At 37.8% G+C, this 21,344-nt stretch overlaps 1 protein-coding gene across 1 annotated transcript in view; it reads right to left on the bottom strand.

Moving 5' to 3' along the window:
- GULP1 (GULP PTB domain containing engulfment adaptor 1) overlaps positions 1-21,344 on the bottom strand; it is an 84,924-nt gene that overhangs the window by 31,467 nt on the left and 32,113 nt on the right. The window contains exons 3-4 of the mRNA XM_075710514.1: positions 13,827-13,898; positions 1,635-1,733 (exon numbers count right to left, since the gene is read on the bottom strand). Of these exons, the coding sequence (XP_075566629.1) occupies positions 1,635-1,733; positions 13,827-13,898 (171 nt within the window). The remainder of the gene's footprint in view (positions 1-1,634; positions 1,734-13,826; positions 13,899-21,344) is intronic.

The raw sequence follows: 21,344 nt of genomic DNA on the forward strand, positions 1-21,344 counted from the left end.
TATAACAACACATGCTTGTTCTGGCTCTTGTAGGTTTATAGATCCATAGAACTACTTTATATCATTTAAGGACAGAACCACTTTCCTATAATCCTCCTTTATTGAGTGCCATGTATAGAATCAAATTCTGATACATGAGCAGGCCTCCTGTTCCTACCACAATTAATAGTCATCACATGAATATAAACCACTATTCCTCTGTAAGAATATTGATTTGCTTCAAAAACGTACAGAAAAAAAATATTGTAATCAGTGATGACAACACAGCATTTAAGCTGTTTGCTAAAGCATCTATAAATTGTGCAGTAAGAAGGAAAACTTGTTTCGAATTTACATTTACATGTAGCTTTAAGAAACAAAGTGGGGGAGATAAAAAGACTACTAATGGTTGATTACAATTTGAGTTGTAATAACATTATTAAGAGATTAGAATGTTCCTATTCCCCCAGGAACTTCCGTCCCACAGCTTTCTGTTAATCTCTGCAGGAAGAGTTAGGAAGACTAACATATTTTGGCATTTAAAACTGTTATTTTAAAACAGTTTTTGCCAGGATACGGGGCTTAGTACTCCTTTCCGCCTTACGATGTAAGGAAGATGCAAAAACTGCAATTAAAGTTGACACGGATATTTCTTGCCCCCTCTGCTTATGAGCTGTCGAATTGTGGTTATACCGAGAGTCCGAAGCAAAAATGGGTTGCAAGTAGATATAGCCTTGAACTACAGCTACCTTTTCTCAAAGGGCACTATCACTGTCTGAATTACTCCAGAATTAAGAAGCAGTAACAAACAGTTCATTCAAATCCAACATATGCATAAAAGATTTAAGAGCACTCAGATGTTAAGAATTGCTGACTATTGAATGAATACTTTTTAGCTTGATTATATTTATCTCATTATTCCTCTTTGAAGTCTGTGAGAAGAATGTTTTGCTTACTATGTAACCCCTTCCAAAATACCAGAGCAAACAAAGGAACAGAAAACCCATCCACGGGTGACTCACTGGACTTAACTGCTGAAAAGGCAGGAACTGTCATGCTGTGCCAGACGAAAAGCCTACAATAGTGCTTATAGTCTGCTACATGAAAGTTACAGAGAAATGGGTAACACAACTGAGAAACATAAGCTTTCTAGGGATGGGCGATACAATAAAAAAAAATTAAAACCACAAGAGGAAAAAAAAATGAACAGGTTAAGGAAAGGGAGGGGCAATTCCAAAGCAGCAGCATGAAGACTGAGTCACTGCAAACAAATTGTCTCCTCATTCACCTGCAAACCACCTACATGTGGGCATCTACACAATGGTGACCACTTGGAAAGGCATTTATCATATGTGGTGTTAACATTTAGTTACCACAGTGCTTTCATCTTCCTCAGAGTTTAAAAGTTCTGGTGTGAAAGGATTAAAAAATTAAATCCCACATTAGCTACAGTCTGTATCTTGGAGTATCATGTACCTTCCTGGACAGATGTCATCTATGTGTTGTAACAAGAAATGGTATTTTAGAAGAATTTTCCATCAACAGAATGGCTTTCATTATAATACTTTTTAGAAATATAAAACAATAAAAAACATTAAACAGTTAAAATAATATTTAATTACTAGTTTAGCACCATAAACATATAAGTCTCTTACCTTTGTTTTTGGATCTAGAATTTTTACACCATAGATTGAGATTTGTAATTCAACTTTGGGTGTCTTCTGGCCTTCAGATTTCTTGATATGTCTTGCAAACTATAAGATGAAAACCACAACAGCAATCACATTAATAGTAAGTTTTCTTTTTGGGTATTTTTTAATTACTTCTCATTTCCTCCCAACTCCTTCCACATGAAGTTGTTTCCTTCTTTCTTCAAAAAGCTCTTATAAACAACACCAACCATTCCGAAAGTCACAGCTAGGCACAGAACAGAACTTCTGACTGCACACTATAGAAAAAATATTTTAAACTTACTTAGCTGGTTCTCTTGAAACTTTTATCTGCTGTTTATGCACTTAATTTAAGTTTTTGCATGAGATTTCTAGGAGAACAGTAGAAATGTGAACACTTTCAGCCAGTTTGCCAACTGGCTGGTTGTTGAGCAGTGAACATCATTATGTTTTCCACATCTCACTATTTCTACACTCACTTCTGTACACAAGCACTGCAGGTATTTCCCCTATGTTCCTCTGAGGAAATCAGTTCTTTTAAACAGGCACAGTGAAAGCACTACAGCTGTCAACACCTGAGAAATACTTGATCTCTTCTATCACATTCTCAGAATTTATTTGCTAACAGTTCACTAGATGATGGCTAGACAACATTTTATATGACTGGGTCAGGTAATGTGTCCTATTCAGTACATTTTCCATCCTTTCATATCTTCTTTTCTAGCTGCTGTATCTGACTTGTCTTTGTCTCATGAACACTGCATGTAAAATAAGTAGAGTATCTAAAATTTGCTACTGCATGGCAGTTAAGAGGTGTCATGAATTTGGGTAACTTTCTTAGCAAAGATACAGAATTGCTCTATATTTTATTCTCTTAACAGCCCTTTTCCTCTCAAGTCCTTGACAGCCTGGAATGGTGTTTTCAAATGCATAAGTAAGGATGATGACTCACTGAAGGCCAGTGGAGTTAGGAGTCTCTGCTTCACAGCTACACATTTGAACACATTGTCCTCGAACTTCGCTCCCACTCAAGTATAAATGAGTGCATAATTCACCATCAGTACAAATAAACTATGACTTTTAGTTGCATAAAGAGTCTAGGATGTCAAGAAGGGTGCTAACCTGTCTTAAGAAGGGTTAGATCCAGAAGACAGAAGCATGAATTACCTTGTGACTACTTGGCTGTAGCCAACTGATACCTCCCCCACAAACACCTAAACCACTGATTTTAATTAATTATTTATTTAAGTGATAGTTGAGGATTTGGGTTTTTGCTCTGTCCCTATTCCTATGCCAACTAGTACTTGGGAAATCCTTCCATCAACTCAACTGCTTTACACAGTATGACTGTCTCCATCTATTTTATTTCATTTTGCTTGTAGGCAGCTCCATTCATGGCAAATTATTAACTAGTCTTAAGAACCACCCTAAAAGCATATAATTAACCTGTTTTTCCCTTCCTTCCAATTTTAGTCCTCATTTTGAAAGCACATTTATTGAAAACTTTAGTAACTAAACATTAATTTATGATTAAGCCTATTAACTTCATAGAGTAACATGACCTATCCAGCTTATTACTGATTAATGTATCACATTAGCTGGTAAGTATCACACACATCACAAGTTAAAAAACCAAACAAAACCAAACCCCCCATCTAAACCACTCTATGCCATTCTCAAAACCAACTCTTAAATCTAGACATCCATTTTACAGTTCAACAGCTAGGATTGCTACAGTCATTGGCCAAACACTTTATGAAGGTTTGTACATGATGATGTACTAGTGAAACCCAACTAGTCAGAAGTTAAGCAAATCTAACAGAACTTCTATTTCTGCCTCTCTTCAGTATCATGTATATAGCTCTTGCAATATACATATCCTTTTCATGTCCTCCTATCTTCAAACCCATTTCTCACATATTTAAGGTATACTTTTAATACAGTTTAATGACTATCCCCATCCCTTTATTTAATTAAGGTGGGTCATCTTATACACATCTTTTTATTCAAAAAAAAATCATAGGAAAAAAAAAAAAAAAAAAACCTAATCACTGGTTTACAGGCATTTTGGCCAACAACATTTCTTGACTTTCTAGGACAGTTCAAATTTGCTACAGGAAAAAAAAATTTTTCTTTAATAAAGAATAATTACCACCACCCCTCCCCAATCTGACTTAAATTTTATACTATCAATTTAACCTGTTTGATTCTTAAGTCTCTGCTTTAAAAAAATAGGAAAATGATAGACCAATCAATGTTTGATTAGCACAGATTTTTTTTCCAAGATGAATATAAAAAATTGTCTTTCAGATCATTTTCATATATTTACTCAATACCCCCACTCTGCCAGCTTTCCTTTCTGATTTGTAATTTGATTATGTCCTTTTATTGGATAAAACTTTGAGGACATATGTGGTCCCTTTTCAGAGTACAACAGGGCTCTGCGCTTGCCTCACTTTGCTACGCGTTAAATGGAATGATGACAAACCCCACATATCACCTGGACAGTTTGGCCATCTCAATTTCCAATGTACTTTACAGTGCACAGAAACATACCTATGCAATAGATAATCCTGGGGTACACCTCGATTTGGAACAGCCTTGAACTTGAGTGAACCTTGGCTTTTTGGAAATGTGCTTTTATAAATAAGACACGCACAAGTATTTCTGTGCTGTAATGAAGAGGAGGCATAAATGATATTTGATTTTACTGAGTTAAAGCCATAGTGTATGTTGAGAATGATGATGAAATGCTTAGTTTTCCAACTGTAATCAACTCAGTCCCAAACAACAGCTACAACATGAAAACTTTTTAAAATAAGTAGACCTGAATAACTTGTACAAGTTTTAGAACAGCTGGCCAATGCTTTCTTCCAAGTAGTCAAGAAGTCTAACAACACTGAGGAAGTTCCAGAAGATAATTCTGTGCCAATACTAAAAAAAGGGTAAACGAAGTGACCTTACCATGTCTCCACTCTCAAAAGCCATAAATCAAGTTCCAAGAACTAGAGAATTCAAGTGAGATGAAACTGATTATCAATATGGATTTTACAAAAAATGCAGCTTGTCAAAAAAGACAAAGCATTTGACTGAATTTTGCATGCCATTATATTTAGGAAATGAAGCAACACAAAGAAAGTATTAGTTAAGTTAGTTACATTAGTCTCCAGATGCAGTTATAAACAGGAAATTGTCATTGGGAAGATATGTTTCTAATGTATTCCAGCAGGGTTTATTTCTTAAGCATGACATTATTGAACAATGACCAGGAGGAAAATAATTACTAATAAAATGTGCAGGCAGAAAAAATAAGAGGAAAAAGTAGGGAGAAAAGTAACTAGTGATCTGAAATCTAAAATCGTTACAGAGGAAACCTGCAGATTGTGAAGGCTGATGGAGTGGCAAATAACACAGAGAATACCTCACCAATCAGACCACCACAGACTGCCTGTATGCAAACAAACCACCTCTGCTGCAATACCAATTTTGCAAATCATACATATGGGAACAAACTTTCTTTCTTTCTTGGGAGACTACCCTGTAAAGATGGAATTAAGAAAGTCTTGATGTCATAGTAGGCTTTCTGCTAACTGTGAACTCTTCTCATGAAGCTATGACTGGGAAGATTAATGAAATCCTTGGATATTTCAAAAAGATCCTTAAGACAACAACAACAACAACAACGGCTGCACCACATCAGCTGCTTGTGAGAAACTACTCAAATCTTATGTTCTGAGGTGTTCAAATGCAGAAGGATGTTGACAAAATGGAGAAAGATCACAGGATATTTGCAAAAGTTAGCAGAGGACTAACTAATTTTATAAGAAATTTCAAATCAAAACCAAGCTAATGGTGACAGAAAACCACAAAAGAATCTCTTCAACACAGACATCCAGAGAGACAAACAAGCTTTTTAATCAAAGGTTTACTGAGTTACAGTGACTGAAAAGCACACGTAAGATAAATTTAGAAAATCTGGTGCAGTTACTTTCTTAACGCTTTTCCTGCCCACTCCCTGTTCTGTGGAATAACAGATAACATACAGATACCAATCAGTAATTTCTTTTGTATCTGACCTTTGCTAGAAAGCCACCTCCCAAACTTGTGCAGGGTTTGAACAGCAGATCCTAACACTTAGTCAGGTATCAGCCAATTTGATTTTTTTCTTCTCTATTTTTTCTGCTCATTCCTTCTACCTAAAGAGGACCCTGAGGGACCTCTGGACATGGGAGATTTACAAACATTATTTTTGCCTTTCAGCACATATTTGAAACAAAGTAATATTTGTGGCTCACACAGTAACAAGATTATTTAAGAGGGTAAAAATCTGTAGCCTCCCAATTGGCATCAAAATGGACAATGATATAAAATTATAATGAATCACAGCGTGGCTTAGGAAGAGGTATAATGGGCCAAATTCTTAAGCTGTTAGTTTAGACATATATTGTTCTCAGGCAAGACACCCAGATTTGGCCCAATAATAATATGAGCAGCTCAGGGGGATGGGCTAGCTTTTCTTTAACTGCTTTGGAATTAACATCATATTTTCCTCTAATCTTTTAGGGAAAGCAACAGATATAAATAAAACTATTTTCAATGGTTTAATTTAGCTTTAAAAATAAAGAAGAGAAAACTTCCATGTATCTTGGCTTTTGTTACAGTAGCAGGGAAAATTGCAAACTTTGAGACTCTTATTAAAATTACATTTGAAATGCTTATGCATCAACTCTTAGCAAACTGCAATCAGAGGATTCATCAGCAAAAATAACATGAGGGAAAAAAAAAATCACATTTAAAAATGAGCCAGGCACTTTAGTTAAAGAAATAGCGATTAAAACAAACTCTATCAAAATCAATTTAAACTATGCAAATCAAAACTATGTGCTTTTATTTAATATTTACACTTCACTATGCAGTTCAAGAGTTTATTAAAAATACTTGAAACATCAAACCTAGACATTTCTGTGATCTGGGTGCTAATCTTCAGCCCAGGGAACAGAGGTTCAACTGCTTCGTTTTACACAGGCTTCCAGTGAGACATCAGACAGCACTTCATGTGGACACCTTAAAAGATGTCTGTTTGAGGGCAACAGAGTTGACTAAGCTGAGACACAGCTTTATACATAGCCTTGAGAAGATGCTTTTCTTTTTTTTTTTTTCATAACAACATTCATTATAACGAAAGATGCCTGAAATGAAAATTAGGCCCTATTTCTTTTGCAGTGACTATATATCATCTTTTTAGTCATATTATGGTCCAAACTCTCATGCATGTTTTATGTGGGTATAATGAAATTATGACCTCTGAAAAATAGCTGTCAAGAAGAGGAAAAGGATGAAAAGGCCACAGATATGCAAACTTGAATCTCTCAATAATCAGCTGGGTAGGGAAAAAGTTGTCTCAGCAATCCATTTCTATGGAATATGTTGTGGTTTATTTTCCAAACACACACTGGACTGAGGGGAAGGCTGTTATTGATCTATTAACCATAGTGTAGAAGACAATGCAGTACAGTCTTTCTGCCATCTCTCACTCCCTGAAGTTTTTTTTTGTTGTTGTTCGTTGTTGTTGGGTTTTTCGGGGGGGGGTGGTGGTGGTGTTTGGTTTTTTTTTTTTGTTGTTATTTTGTTTGGTGGTATGGGATTTTGAGGGTTTGTTGGTTTTTTTGGTTGGGTTTCTTTGGTGGGTTTTTAGGTTTGGTTTGGGTGGGGGAAGGGGGGGGGGGTTTAAACAGGTATTCTCTTCTTCAACTCTTCTTGTCTGATCTACTTTGGTCTTCAGGCTGTCCCTGGCTGGTCCCAAACCAAACATCCTGCTTTCTCCAGTACTTCAAAGGGAACAGTCATGGCTGTAAGGCTTGACTGGAAAGCTCTTTATCCCAGTATTAAAAGATTTTCTGTACTCCACCCTCCTCTGTCCTTTCAACAACAAATGAAACCCAGCTTTACCACGAAAGGGTGTTCAGAACAATATCCACTGATGGTTCATTAATGGCAGCAGGAGGACAGCATCACAGCATGTGTGGAGGTTTGTGAAAGAGCACTCTTCATTTTGTGTATCCTTATGGGTCTCCATCATCTTTGCTGATGAAGAATATTTCAAGTGGCTTTAGAGTGATTAATTGTATTTACATTATCTTTGGTCATCTCCACTTACAGAAGAGAAGAGGAGGAGAAAAGATGACTGAGTTGGAAGTTGGGTAAGAGAACAGCCTTAAGTTTGGTCCTCACAAAAACATCCCTTTGAAGACTGTAAAAGGAACAGCTGAAAACTCAGGTGTTTACTTCTGGTTTCTCCCTAACACCCCTCCATGCTGTTATCTTACTAGTGGTCTGGTTAGCTGCCCTTTCCATCCATTATGCTGATCTTTCTACCTGCTCTCACCTCTGGCAATCCTTCAAGCACTTTTTGAGAAGGATCAGATTCATTCCTACAGTCTGATTTCAAAATTACATCCTTCCTTAATCAAGGAAAGTAATCATTTCACTTTATAAAGTGTGATTGGACAACATTTACACATTTGAATAATGCAGACATTTTCTGATACATCATCTTCGTACCATTTTCCTTAGTTTTTATTTAATTGTAGAACTTAGTTTGACTAGAAGACTGAAGGAAAAAAATTGTTTGTAATAAACTATGAAAACAGTTCACCTTATTGTAGAAATAAAAATACACACTTTAAAACATTAGTGTCCAACTTTCTTCCTTCTCCTGCAGCACAGCCCCAAGAAATTTGAAAACATGAGGGGAAATCCCAACTAGATAAAAACCCTGGACAACCCTCTAGGAAAATTAAATATAGATGCTTGAAACAACTGTATATTCAAATTGCAACTGACATGGCAAAATTATCAAGTGTTTAGAAAATGTAGTAGTAGAATTTGGGATAAAATAAGTACAAGAAAGCATCAAGAAAAATTTCCTCCAAACTATCGTATTTTACTGTAGAACATCAGCTCCACCTGCTGGTAAAAGTAAGTTCATGGAGTGGCATGCTACAGTCTTGCACAAACCTCTGCTTGTCAAACGAACAGTCTTTGTGTTATATGAGTTAAGAGCTTTTGATTTAAAGAAGTAAACAGTTATATGTCAAATGTCTATTCTGACATAGGTTGATGACATGATGGCTTAAGAAAAATAGTTTACAGTGACTGTATTTCATGGTCTATAGATCACTGCAAGCACATGACTTCGAAAGGTTATTAGTGCGATGCACATCAGTTGTAAAAATAGCTCCAAATATTAAGAGAGAGTCAGCTGTTTCCGCTATCTATTAATTTTCATTAAAACCAAATTATGATTAACAACATTGTGATTAAAACCAAATCCATATAATAAAGAAATATAAAGATAGCATCACAAACTACACATCTTTTAAAAACTCTCCTACTCCAAAAAACACTATATATGTTTTCTTCCAGTATAAGACATTAGCTTTCAAGCTGTTTTCACTGGTTTAAAATTTTTAATTAACATTTTCTAAAACCAAGCTAGACATGCATGGTTAATAATGAAATCTAGTACCTCTAGGCTTCTCTTCAAAGAATTCAGATGCAGAACATAAATCAATGTTGAAATGAGTATTCAATTAATTGAAGATTGTTTCAAACATAAAATGTCTTTATTGCTCTCTGAATTCTAAGATTTTTCAAGTCTTTCCAAAAGTTGTCTTCAATTACTTTGTGAGTTTTCTAATAAAGCTGTGATTATATAAGATTCCATGTAATACTTGACATATAAGCTCCAAACTTCCAAGCTTGAAAAAAATAGTGTAATTCTGGCAGCAATGATTCAGACACATATCTCCAAGGTGGTTTGTATAGGGAACACATGTAAAAAGTTAGAACAGATATCTAGATACTCCAATGACACCGCAAGAATATACAAAAAATTCCTGCTTTTAAATTTTAGTGCTACTCTGACAAATGTTTTTTCCCAAGAAAAGAAAATAGTTCTGGCTCTTCCTACGCTTCAGAGAACAGTCATTTGAAATCCCTTTTGGACCTGCTTTCACAGCAAACTATTTTAAGGTACCAGAAAATACAATCCAACCCACCAAAAGGTTCCAGTGATCCGTGAGAGCCCAGGTTAGTCTGGGGTTCCACTGGTGAAACCCAGACACTTACCAGCTGCTTTACTTAGGAGTCGTCTGGTAAAACATCATTAAAATAGAATCAAAACTTCTCCATAGCAAGATATTATCTTGACAGATTTATGCACAGAATTAACTTTACTCAGGGTAATGAAGTTTTATAAACACAAACCACCTAACAAAATAGGCTTCACTCCAGTAGTATCTGTAAACTGTACAAGGAGCACACAAAACCATACATTTTGTTTCCATTGGTAGTATGCTGCAATGGTTAAAAAAGGGTCATACTTCCATTAGCCTAAAATACTTGAAAACAACTAGGCAATAATGTCTCTGACAAACTGCAGCAGTGTAAATCTTTTTGGAATAAAACATTCTAAATATTGTCTAAGCAATCTTTTGTCCTGGTTTCGGCTGGGATAGAGTGAATTTTCTTCCTAGTAGCAGGCATAGTGTTGTGTTTTGGATTTAGTAGGAGAAGAATGTTGATAACATGCTGATGTTTTTAGTTGTTGCTAAGTACTGCTTATGCTAGTCAAGGACTTTTCAGCTTCCCATGCTCTGCCAGGTACACAAGAAACTGGGAGGGGGCACAGCCAGAATAGTTGACCCAAACTGGCCACGGGGCTGTTCCGTACCATATGACATCATGCTCAGTATAGAAACTGGGGGGGGTTGGCCGGGGAGCAGCGATCGCTGCTCAGGAACTGTCTGGGTATCAGTCGGTGGGTGGTGAGCAATTGCATTGTGCATCACTTGCTTTGTATATTATTATTATTATTATCATTATTATATTGTTATTATTATCATTCCTATTTTACTTTATTTCAATGATTAAACTGTTCTTATCTCAACCCAGGAGTGTTTCTCACTCTTACTCCTCCAATTCTCTCTCCCATCCCATCCGGACAACACCTTTAAAGGCAGCTGTGCTATTTTGGTACAGCGAAAATAATGGCAAAGAACTTCTGTTGCAATACCTTAACATAATTACTAATCAATCTTGTAAAGATGGCTTTTTCAAGGGAAACCTCAATCTTAAAAGCTGAGCTACAAGAATAGTGTTTCATGCCTTCTTCCTTCCTTTTTTTTATTATAGTAATAACACAATCAAGATTTTCAATACTGAATCCCAAATTTTTCTGTCCATTTCTGAGGAACTTCTGTTTAAATGAATACTGAAAACCCTACAAAAAGTTATGGAAAGTACAATAGTACTTTTGCTTGCCAATGTGACGCCCATCTACAAGAAGGGCCAGAAGGAGGATCTGGGGAACTACAGGCCTGTCAGCCTGACCTCGCTGCTGGGGAAGATTATGGAGTGGTTAATCTTGAGTGCGCTCAACAGGCATGTGCAGGTCAACCAGGGGATCAGGCCCAGTCAGTATGGGTTCATGAAAGGCAGGTCCTGCTTGAACAACCTGATCTCCTTTTATGACCAGGTGACCCACCTAGTGGATGAAGGAAAGGCTGTGGACGTCATCTACCTGGACTTCAGCAAAACATTTGACACCGTCTCCCACAGCATTCACCTTGGGAAGCTGGCGGCTCATGGCTTGGACGGGCATACTCTTCGCTGGGTAAAAACCTGGCTGGTTGGCCGAGCCCAGAAAGTCATAGTGAATGGAGTTAAATCCAGTTGGCAACCAGTCACAAGCGGTGTTCCCCAGGACTCTGTTTTGGGGCCAGTCTTGTTTAATATCTTTATCAATGATCTGGATGAGGGGATTGAGTGCACCCTCAGTAAGATTGCAGATGACACCAAACTGGGTGGGAGTGTCGATCTGTTCAAGGGTAAGATGGCCCTGCAGAGGGATCTGGACAGGCTGGACCGATGGGCTGAGGCCAATTGTACAAGGTTCAACAAGGCCAAGTGCTGGGTCCTGCACTTCGGGCACAACAACCCCATGCAACGCTACAGGCTTGGGGAAGAGTGGCTGGAAAGCTGCCTGGTGGAAAAGGACCTGGGGGTGTTGGTCGACAGCCAGCTGAACATGAGCCAGCAGTGTGCCCAGGTGGCCAAGAAGACCAACAGCATCCTGGCTTGTATCAGGAATAGTGTGGCCAACAAGAGCAAGGGAAGTGATTGTCCCCCTGTACTCAGCACTGGTGAGGCCGCACCTGGAATACTGTGTCCAGTTTTGGGACCCTCAGTACAAGAAAGACATTGAGGTGCTGGAGCGTGTTCAGAGAAGGGCAACAAAGCTGCTGAAGGGTCTGGAGCACAAGTCTTATGAGGAGCGGCTGAGGGAACTGGGATTGTTTAGTCTAGGGAAGAGGAGGCTAAAAGGAGACCTTATCACTGTGTACAACTACCTGAAAGGAGGTTGTAGTGAGGTGGGTGTTGGTCTCTTCTCCCATGTAGTTAGTGATAGGACGAGAGGAAATGGCCTCAAGTTGCATCAGGGGAGGTTTAGATTGGATAGTAGGAAAAATTTCTTCATGGAAAGGGTAGTCAAGCATTGGAACAGGCTGCCCAGAGAGGTGGTGGAGTCACCATCCCTGGAAGCGTTCAAAAGATGGGTAGATGTGGCACTTTGGGACATGGTTTTGTGGACATGGTGGTGTTGGGTTGATGGTTGGACTGATGATCTTAGAGGTCCTTTCCAACCTTAATGATTCCTATTTTTTACTTTCATTAAAAAATAATCCAGCCACCAAGCCAGGAAACATGAAATTGCTACTCTACACTTAACTGGTTTAGTGGTGGACTTGGTAGTGTTAGGTTAATGGTTGGACTGGATTATCTTAAAGGTCTCTTCCAACCTAAACGATTCTATGATTCTATGATAGTAGGCAGAACAATTTTTACATCTAAATAAACTAATGCTCCAACACCTTAAGCAGTTAAGCATGAAACAGTGTGATTCTCTGGTAATGTGAGTTACCAGACAAATCTAATCAGCATCCCCTGCCACAACTCATAGCATTTGAAGAGCTTTAAGCATATTAGCTGTCACTCAAACAGTCAAGTCAAAGCCGTGTTATCATTTAGCAACCCTCAACAAGTCAATAACTAGCAAGTGGTAACACATTAAGGCTAAAATCAAGGAACGTTAGCATGTGATGAACACCATTTTCCTGTCTGTCTTTGGTCATTGCACTAGGATACTTTCCAATTGCCTACCAAGTCCCTCAGTACCCAAGAACATATATCCAAGAAGAAATTGTAAACGTGTGATTTTCTCAGCCATCTATGTGCACCAGCACATAGATGGTGTTTGCGCGTACAGACCTTTTCCAACGAAACATGAAGACCTGGAGGACAAGGCAGTAATGTCCCTTGTCATAACCAGTTTTATATTGGTTTGTAAACCCTGTTCTCTCACTACAGCTCTTTGTCCAGATATATTGCCAATTATCACAGCTGGAGGGTGAATGACATTCATGCCAGTGTTATAAACCTTCACCTCCAGTCTAATCTTATGTGGATCAGACACGTTAGGTTTAGATGAAGAGCAGTCAGGGACAGCCAGTACCCATGGGGCTATCACATCCCATTTACAGTGTGGTTTGACATTCTTTCTTCTGTTCTCTGGCACCAACAGCTTACCTTAAGTGGGCGGGGTACTCCATGTTTTGCAACAAGGGGCAACTCACCTAACTGGGGCTCAAAGGAAGCACCGCATGGCCCAGAGAAATGCAGGACAGGCATTGCTGAAGTCACTAGTTATTTGGTCGAGTTCATTTTCTTAAATTCTCTGACAACACGTTTGGAGTGCCATAATTAGAAGCATTCAGTAGCTGTAAAGTGTGGATGGCAACTAAAACAAACTGTTACTACTTAAGTTAGGATTAATGAAGCCCTGAAGTTTCCAAAGAACAATCATTATGCATTAAGGTACACAAACTTTATATTATAAATAATTGTGTAATCTAGGAGACAGCTAAATATATGTACAACAGAACATCTGATAATATGGACACCACAGGGAAGTGCCTACAAACGAGTGAAGAGATTAGTAAAAGCAACTGCTTCTTAAACCAATGAATTTACCCAGAAACACTTACAAAGTGTCTTATCTGTGAAAACACGTTAAGAATACATTCCCTTTATATTTAATTAAAAATACTTTCTTACCTTTAATTTTCTAACAGCATCTCTTACAACTTCTGTGCCTTTGGGCTGCTCCACTTCCGTACTGCCAAGAAACTGAAAAGATTGCAATTTGTGAGAAATAAGTTATGCACTGAAAGTACTGATTGACTCATGTAACCTTATTTTCCAATTATTTCCAAATAACATTTTGTAAAGAAAATCATTTCAATAGTTGATCAATAACAAAACTTCATAGCGTTATTTCCAATCAAGAGAATAACAAGAACTAAGTTCTAATTAGACAAACACAAGCGTTATCACAAGCAGCTTTTAAAAACCATTTTATTTACCTTGGTCTTATACAAGCCTGTAAATTAGAGCTTCAGTACCTTTTTCCACCGGGAAATTGTCATTTTGGTAATATCACCTCTTTTGGAAAACAATGAAAAAATGCAAAAAAAAATACTGATATAAGATACTTCCCATGAATCAACATGAGCTAATGGTTTGGACTATGTTGCTAAAACTTTCATACAGTGATGCAAGATAAATTTAGAAGGTCTGATTTTGTTCTCAGAGCTGCTTGATACAGTAACTTCAAAGATTTAAAGGAACCAGGCTCCAACTTATGTTTAAAAAAGGCTCATAGTCAAGGTATTTCTACTAGAGATCATATTTTTACCAAGTAAAGTTTTAATGAAAACCAAATACACACCTGTTGATACCCAAAGCATGATACTTCAAAGGGACCTTACCATTTCTTTACTTGTGCACTGAAATGCCTTTACATTCCTCTGTACAGTTTTGCTTGCCTTCTACTATACTATTATGAAAGGTACAATAATCCTGCCTGAACCGCATCTGTGTAATAATTTAATTAATTTTGAATTGCCTAATTGTCATATTGAGGTACAGCTGATTTAAGTCACACCATGTACCTGTATATGCCAAAATAACGCTAGCAAGAAAGAAACCCCCTTTTTTCTTTAAAGTACAATTTTCTGTGTAACACAACACAGAGGTACGTATAATTTTTATGTCTTAACAGTTTCAAAACAAACATAAATTTGCCAAGCTACAGATGCTTTCAATAAAGTAACTCTAAAGTTTTTCATTTTATTAAAACCTCAAAATGTGTTTACTGTAGTCAATGTGCTCAAGCTGTATACCTGCAAAGAAACTTTGCAGCTCTACCAATAATTAAGTCTCATTATAAATTTGCTACTGACTTTCAAATATGATGTGCTGTCTCGAATACAGTGTGCAAATCAAAACACCAGGCACATCTGCTGTCAATACTCTCTATTACTACAGTTCTGCAGCTCGGAGACCAAGGTTTTGTAATAACAAAGCAGAAACCTCTATTATTGATTTGTTGTCTTTCATGCAACATCTCTGATGACTTTAAATAGAGGGTGTGCTCTTCCCTGGAAAAGTGACCGTAGCAGAAAATGCACACAGAGAAAGAAGACTGATTCTCCGACATTACAGATACTACATGTGACAGAGACAGAAAGGGAAAGGTGAGGGAATGCATGTGAGCGAATGTGAGTTAAAAAGAAAAAAAAAAAAGGTAACCACAAGCTTGAATGGGCAAGAAAGTAGATAAGGACAGATGAGAATCTAAGAGGAATACTAATAATACAAGGTATCTGTACCCAAGTGTATTTATACACCACACCGCTTGCTGTAAAGTTTGTGAGCAGGCCAGGGTATATATACAGTACAGGAATCCTGCATAAACACAGGAAATAACAGCTGCAAGTGTGGATGAGGCTCAATGAACAGAGAGCACAGGTCACTGCTGCCCACGGTGAAGTGGAAGATGGCTGAGCACACTTCATCCATGCGTGCTTCCTAATATTTGTGTAGTTTTGAAACTGTCAGCTCCAGAGGCATTATCAATGTAAGCAGCCTGGTACTTCTTGATACACATTTAGTGCCAGGCCTTGGGTGGAACTGTCAAGAACACTTCTAGACACCCTGGGGTACACTGCCTCACCTGCAGCCACTTCTGCAGAAGGGCACAGGGCTGCTCTAAGTTTCTTATTTGCTTATTTCCATCCAGATGACTGAGATCTGAGATAGGAGAAGATATCTCAAAAGCCATAGAGTCATTTCCCCTCCCCCTCCCTCTCAGTTATCTCTCTCTGATTCATAGTCCAAGAAAGATGAAGATATCTTTGCTGCATTCAATAAATCTCAGCAGCAGACCAATCTTTCCATGAACAATAACTTCCATAAATACTGTTTTTCCAGGGGCTTGTACCTCATGCTAATTCACCTTACTGCCTTAGAAAGTGTAAGCACTAAATTAAGCTTCTGCCACAGCTGGGGCTTCTGTTAAATTTCACTGAATTTGTAAGCCCATAGTAATGTTCCCCAAATCGGAAAATACCATTTCTGATCACAGAGGGGAGGGAGAAGCAGACATCTAAATAGAAAGATAAACTGCTGAAAGCACATGTTTAAATAACTGAGAAAACCTGAAGGAACACATAGGAATTGGGTTTGCTCAACAAGTTACAAAAGAAATAAACAACTAAGCCCCAAAGTACATGGAAACATCATGAGCATTATATCAATATTTATGGAACATAACATTACTGCATTCAGCTCTGAGGCCTCCAACATAAGGACATGGACCCGTTGGACTGAGTCCAGAGGAGGGCCATGAAGATGACCACAGGGCTGGAGCACCTCTCCTATGAAGACAGGCTGAGAGAGTTGGGGTTGTTCAGCCTGGAGAAGAGAAGGCTGTGGGGAGACCTTACAGCAGCCTTCCACTACCTGAACAGGGCCTACAAGAAAGCTGGAGCGGGGCTTTTTACAAGGGCATGTAGTGATAGGACAAGGGGTAATGGCTTTAAACGGAAAGAGGGTAGATTTAGATTAGATATAAGGTAGAAATTCTTCACAACGAGGGTGGTGAGGCACTGGAACAGGCTGCCCAGAGAAGCTGTGGATGCCTCATCCGTGGAAGTGCTCAAGGCCAGGCTGGATGGAGCTTTGAGCAACCTGGTCTAGTGGAAGGCGTCCCTGTCCATGGCAGGGGGGTTGGAACTAGATGATCTTTAAGGTCCCTTCCAACCCAACCCATTCTATAATTCTATGACTAACCAACCAGAATTCCACCAGTCATTTGCAATGTGCTGTCTTCCAGATGAGTATCGGTTTTGACATCAAGCATCGCTACTGAAATTTTTATTGCTCTCAGCAATTTTGAGCTGGATGTGGAATCAGAGCTTATATTTAATAAACTATTCAGCATAGGAAAATATAGTAAGATGCATTTAATCCAGAAATACAGAGAAGGTTTGTAGCTTAAGTGTTAATATCAATCATGACAAGATGACAAGACCATGCCATGGGTTGCATTGTTAGTATCTGATACATATTTGTTATCTTCGTTAACTGCAGTTCTATTTTCATTATTCAGGTAAGCTCAAATTTTAGTTATAACTGCTTACACATTTCATGCCTGACCTTCATAAGCTTTTTCATTTAATTTATTTATTTCTTTTTGGTAAGACAGTAATAAAGAGAAAAACAGCAATTAAAGCAAATATTGTGAATATTTGTATTAATTAGAGCTATCTATTTTGGGGCAAAACATTAACAGAATTTCAAATCAAGACAAGTTATTTTCTAATTATAACAAAAGAATGACTATGCAATATAGATTTAACATATAGCTAACGTATTAACTGGAAGCTTTTTATTGCTTGCTTTTTCTTCTGCTCTGTACCTTTTCTGTGTGATCTGCCTTACCATTGTGTTTTGTTTAATACTAGGTACCAATTACTATGATATTACTTGTAATACTTAAGCTAAACAAACACACATATATTTGCAAAACCGAGAATTTAGATGACAAGCTCAACGTGAGGAAGGCCTCTGTGTTTGTATAATCCCTAACACAATGGATGCGCTGCCACCTCTGGGACTTCTAAAGTAAATAACTAACAACTAATGCATCACCCTCATCAAATGGGGAGATGGCCATTTCATTATGGTCTTTTCAGCAGATTTTTCTCACCAAATCTCACACAAACACAGAGAACAAGTATTTGTTACATCAGGAATTTGGTACACCTGTGGCATGAATATTATAAATATTAATCACGGAAGAGCTTCTGCAACAAAAATTTCAAAGCAAAATTAGTAAATATGAAACTTCCTTTTTCAAGACCAGGCTCCTTTAGAAAGCAATACTGATGCAGAATTCTAGATGTGAACTTTAAAAGTCAGCCATTGCTTTGATCACTTCAGGTTCCCTCCCACAGCTATGGCCCTCTTGCAGACCCAGCTGAGGGGGAACAACAACAACATGAAATATAACTGTTCTTGAGAGTCAAGCTAATACGACTCGTATGCTTAATCTAATTGCAGAACAGCAAAACAGAAAACAATGCAGCAGTTCCCCTTCAGATCATCCAGTATTAATCCTATATGCAATTTAATAAATGCATTAATTTCTTAAGTTTTCATTAACATCAAATACATAATACAGATTAGAAATGTTTACATATGATTGTTAGATATATTTACTGTTTGCAACTAGTAAAAGGGTTATTCTTGAAGTTGGTGTACTTCATGCATCATAAGCCAACTAAAATAAATGCTCAGTATGTTAGGCAGGCCACTAGACTCATCTTTTTAAATATTTATTAAGTTTAGTGCTAACGAGAGGTTCACCAGAATCATACTGAATTTCAGTTGGATACTTGAAGAAGTTCAAAGAGGGTGACATTTAATATTTTGTATAATGAAAAGCAAGCTAAGGCAAATTTTTTCCCATATAAATTGCCACACATATTTCATTGCAGTCTGCCATTCTTCCAAACACATTCTCTACAAAACTGATTAAAGGTTATTTTTCTAATATATCACTTATTCTGGTCTCACTTGCAGCTGTCTATAATCAGAAATAACTTTTACAAGGTTGTCATGGTGTAGCCCCAGCCAGCAACTCAGCACCACGCAGCCACTCGCTCACTCCCCCTTGCCCCGGCGGGATGGGGGAGAGAATCGGAGGAGTAAGAGTGAGAAACACTCTTGGGTTGAGATAAGAACAGTTTAATAATTGAAATAAAGAAAAATAGTAATGATAATAGTAACAATAAAATAATAGTAATACTAATATACAAAGCAAGTGATGCACAATGCAATTGCTCACCACCCACTGACCAATACCCAGACAGTTCCCGAGCAGCAATCGCTGCTCCCCGGCCAACCCCCCCCAGTTTATATACTGAGCATGACATCATATGGTATGGAATAGCCCTTTGGGCAGTTTGGATCAACTATTCTGGCTGTGCCCCCTCCCAGTTTCTTGTGCACCTGGCAGAGCATGGGAAGCTGAAAAGTCCTTGACTAGCATAAGCAGTACTTAGCAACAACTAAACCATCAGCCTGTTATCAACAGTCTTCTCCTACTAAATCCAAAACACAGCACTGTGCCTGCTACTAGCAAGAAAATTAACTCTATCCCAGCTGAAATCAGGACAAAGGTCAACGGATCTTAACAATCAAATCAGTTTAAGTGTCCCTTTAAAGTATATCAAGGCTTGTTCTTCTCTCACTGATGTTTCCCATTAAGGAAGTGAGCTGTTGACCAGCCATACACAAGACAAACGCCTCAGATCAAACTGTTTATAATCCAGTATTAGCAGACAACCAGATGTGCTCGCTCTACATGCAAAGATTTGCAAGATAGTACAGCTGCAGAGAATTAACGGACACTATTTCATCATATTAGAATCAACAAAAGTTTTATCATTGACAGCAACTGGGACAATAATTCAGCCATGTAATGGCCAGGAGGGCTGAATTACACAACAAAATAGTAAACAGACCCTTTGTGGGGAATATGTCTTCCTTCAGAATGTAGTTGAAATGAAAATTTTCCTATGCGTTTAACTTGAGCAAGACAGGTTTTGGTCAAATTCTGTAGGGAAATTATTAAAAATGCTTTCATAGTTGTACGTTGGCTGGAGAAACTATTAAAATAAAAGGTAAGTCTTTTTTACTTTTATTTTGCTGGCTTAATTAAAAGTCATTTCAAACATAGGGCAACTTCAGGCATTCTGAATCCTTTACTGTTCTGGCAAGTCTATTGCTGTTATCACATGCCCAATAGCTATTAGTAAGGTCAGGTAAATTGTTAAGGTTAACACTTTTTTTCCTTGCCATTAACAAGACACTCTGCAGTAGCTCCTCCCCATCAGCTAACATTTTGACCCTCAACATTCTACTTTTATTACATGCAAAGTATATCCAGGTGCTTTTCTTCAAAACTTAGGGGGAATACAAAAAACCCTGTCCATCCTTCAGAAAAGTTAGTTTTACAAGGGTCAAAAAAAATCATTAAACCTAAAACTTGACTAAGAAATAGTTTCAGGTGCACTTTTGAATGTTTAATGTAGACTTCCACTCTTCCAGTAGAGAGCAGTGTAGGATATTTTAATAATAAAACAACATCTGTTTTCTCTTGTCATCACATTTCAATCTCTAAAAAAAACCAGTCTTTCACTGTGCCACATTTCTTTATTACTCTGAAATCCCTGAACATTAAAAGTTCTCTTTTATGCAGATTTAAATGCAATTATATGAAAAAAGTACTTACCAAACTCATACAATAAAGGAAGGAAAAAAAGCAATGCAAAATTGCTGGATGCCTGCTGCCAAAATTTGACAAATTAGCTCCTTCTACAGCAGAAGTTGAAGGGATGTTGATTTACTGATGAAAGGAAGACAAATGTATCCACATTCCGATAACATCAGAATGACAGTATATAATACAAAACTAGAATGAAAGGAAGTGGGACCATTTTTGAAGCTATGCAGAAAACAGATGAACAAATGTCTAAGCTGTTAATAGCTTCCTAAGACATTTTTGTTCATCCTTGCATATGTGAGTCTTCTCCACCAATTAAAGAGCAGAAGTACAATATGGACTATAAAATACACACCGCTCTCTATTTTTGGGTTCCTTCGCTTTCCCTACCCCACAGTCCAGTTCCCCACCTGTAACAGCTTCCTTGGTTCTCTACCAGTACATGTTTTTGCCAGAATACATAAATATCTGGATTCTTCCCTTTTGGGGAGCACTTCTCTAGCAACACCTTAAAAAGAACTGCCTCTCCTGAGCATGATTGCTGCTCAAATAAGAGCAGAAATGATACTCACCACAAGAGTATGAGAGAGGAAAGTACCACAGTCATCAGCACATTCCCTGAATATCCCCTCCTTGTCTGATATGTAATGTTCTGCACAAATGGTGACTCTGACACAGGAAAAACATTCTACACATTTTTCTAAGGGAGTATTCGAGTACTATTGGCAAAAAAGGAAGGAATACATGGTTAAAAATAATAAGAAAAAAGAAGTGTCTTATAACAGAAATCAAGTATTACCAGGTATTTCATCCATCAGTAGAATTCAGCTAGATGAATGTGAGAAAACATAGAGGTGAAAATATTTACAGTAATTACGATATAAAGAAAGAAAAATCTATTTGATAAGCTATTAAAATGTTGGGGGGGGGGGGGGGGGGGA

This window comes from Pelecanus crispus, chromosome 5 (genome assembly GCF_030463565.1).
Source record: "Pelecanus crispus isolate bPelCri1 chromosome 5, bPelCri1.pri, whole genome shotgun sequence".
Classification (NCBI taxonomy): domain Eukaryota; kingdom Metazoa; phylum Chordata; class Aves; order Pelecaniformes; family Pelecanidae; genus Pelecanus; species Pelecanus crispus.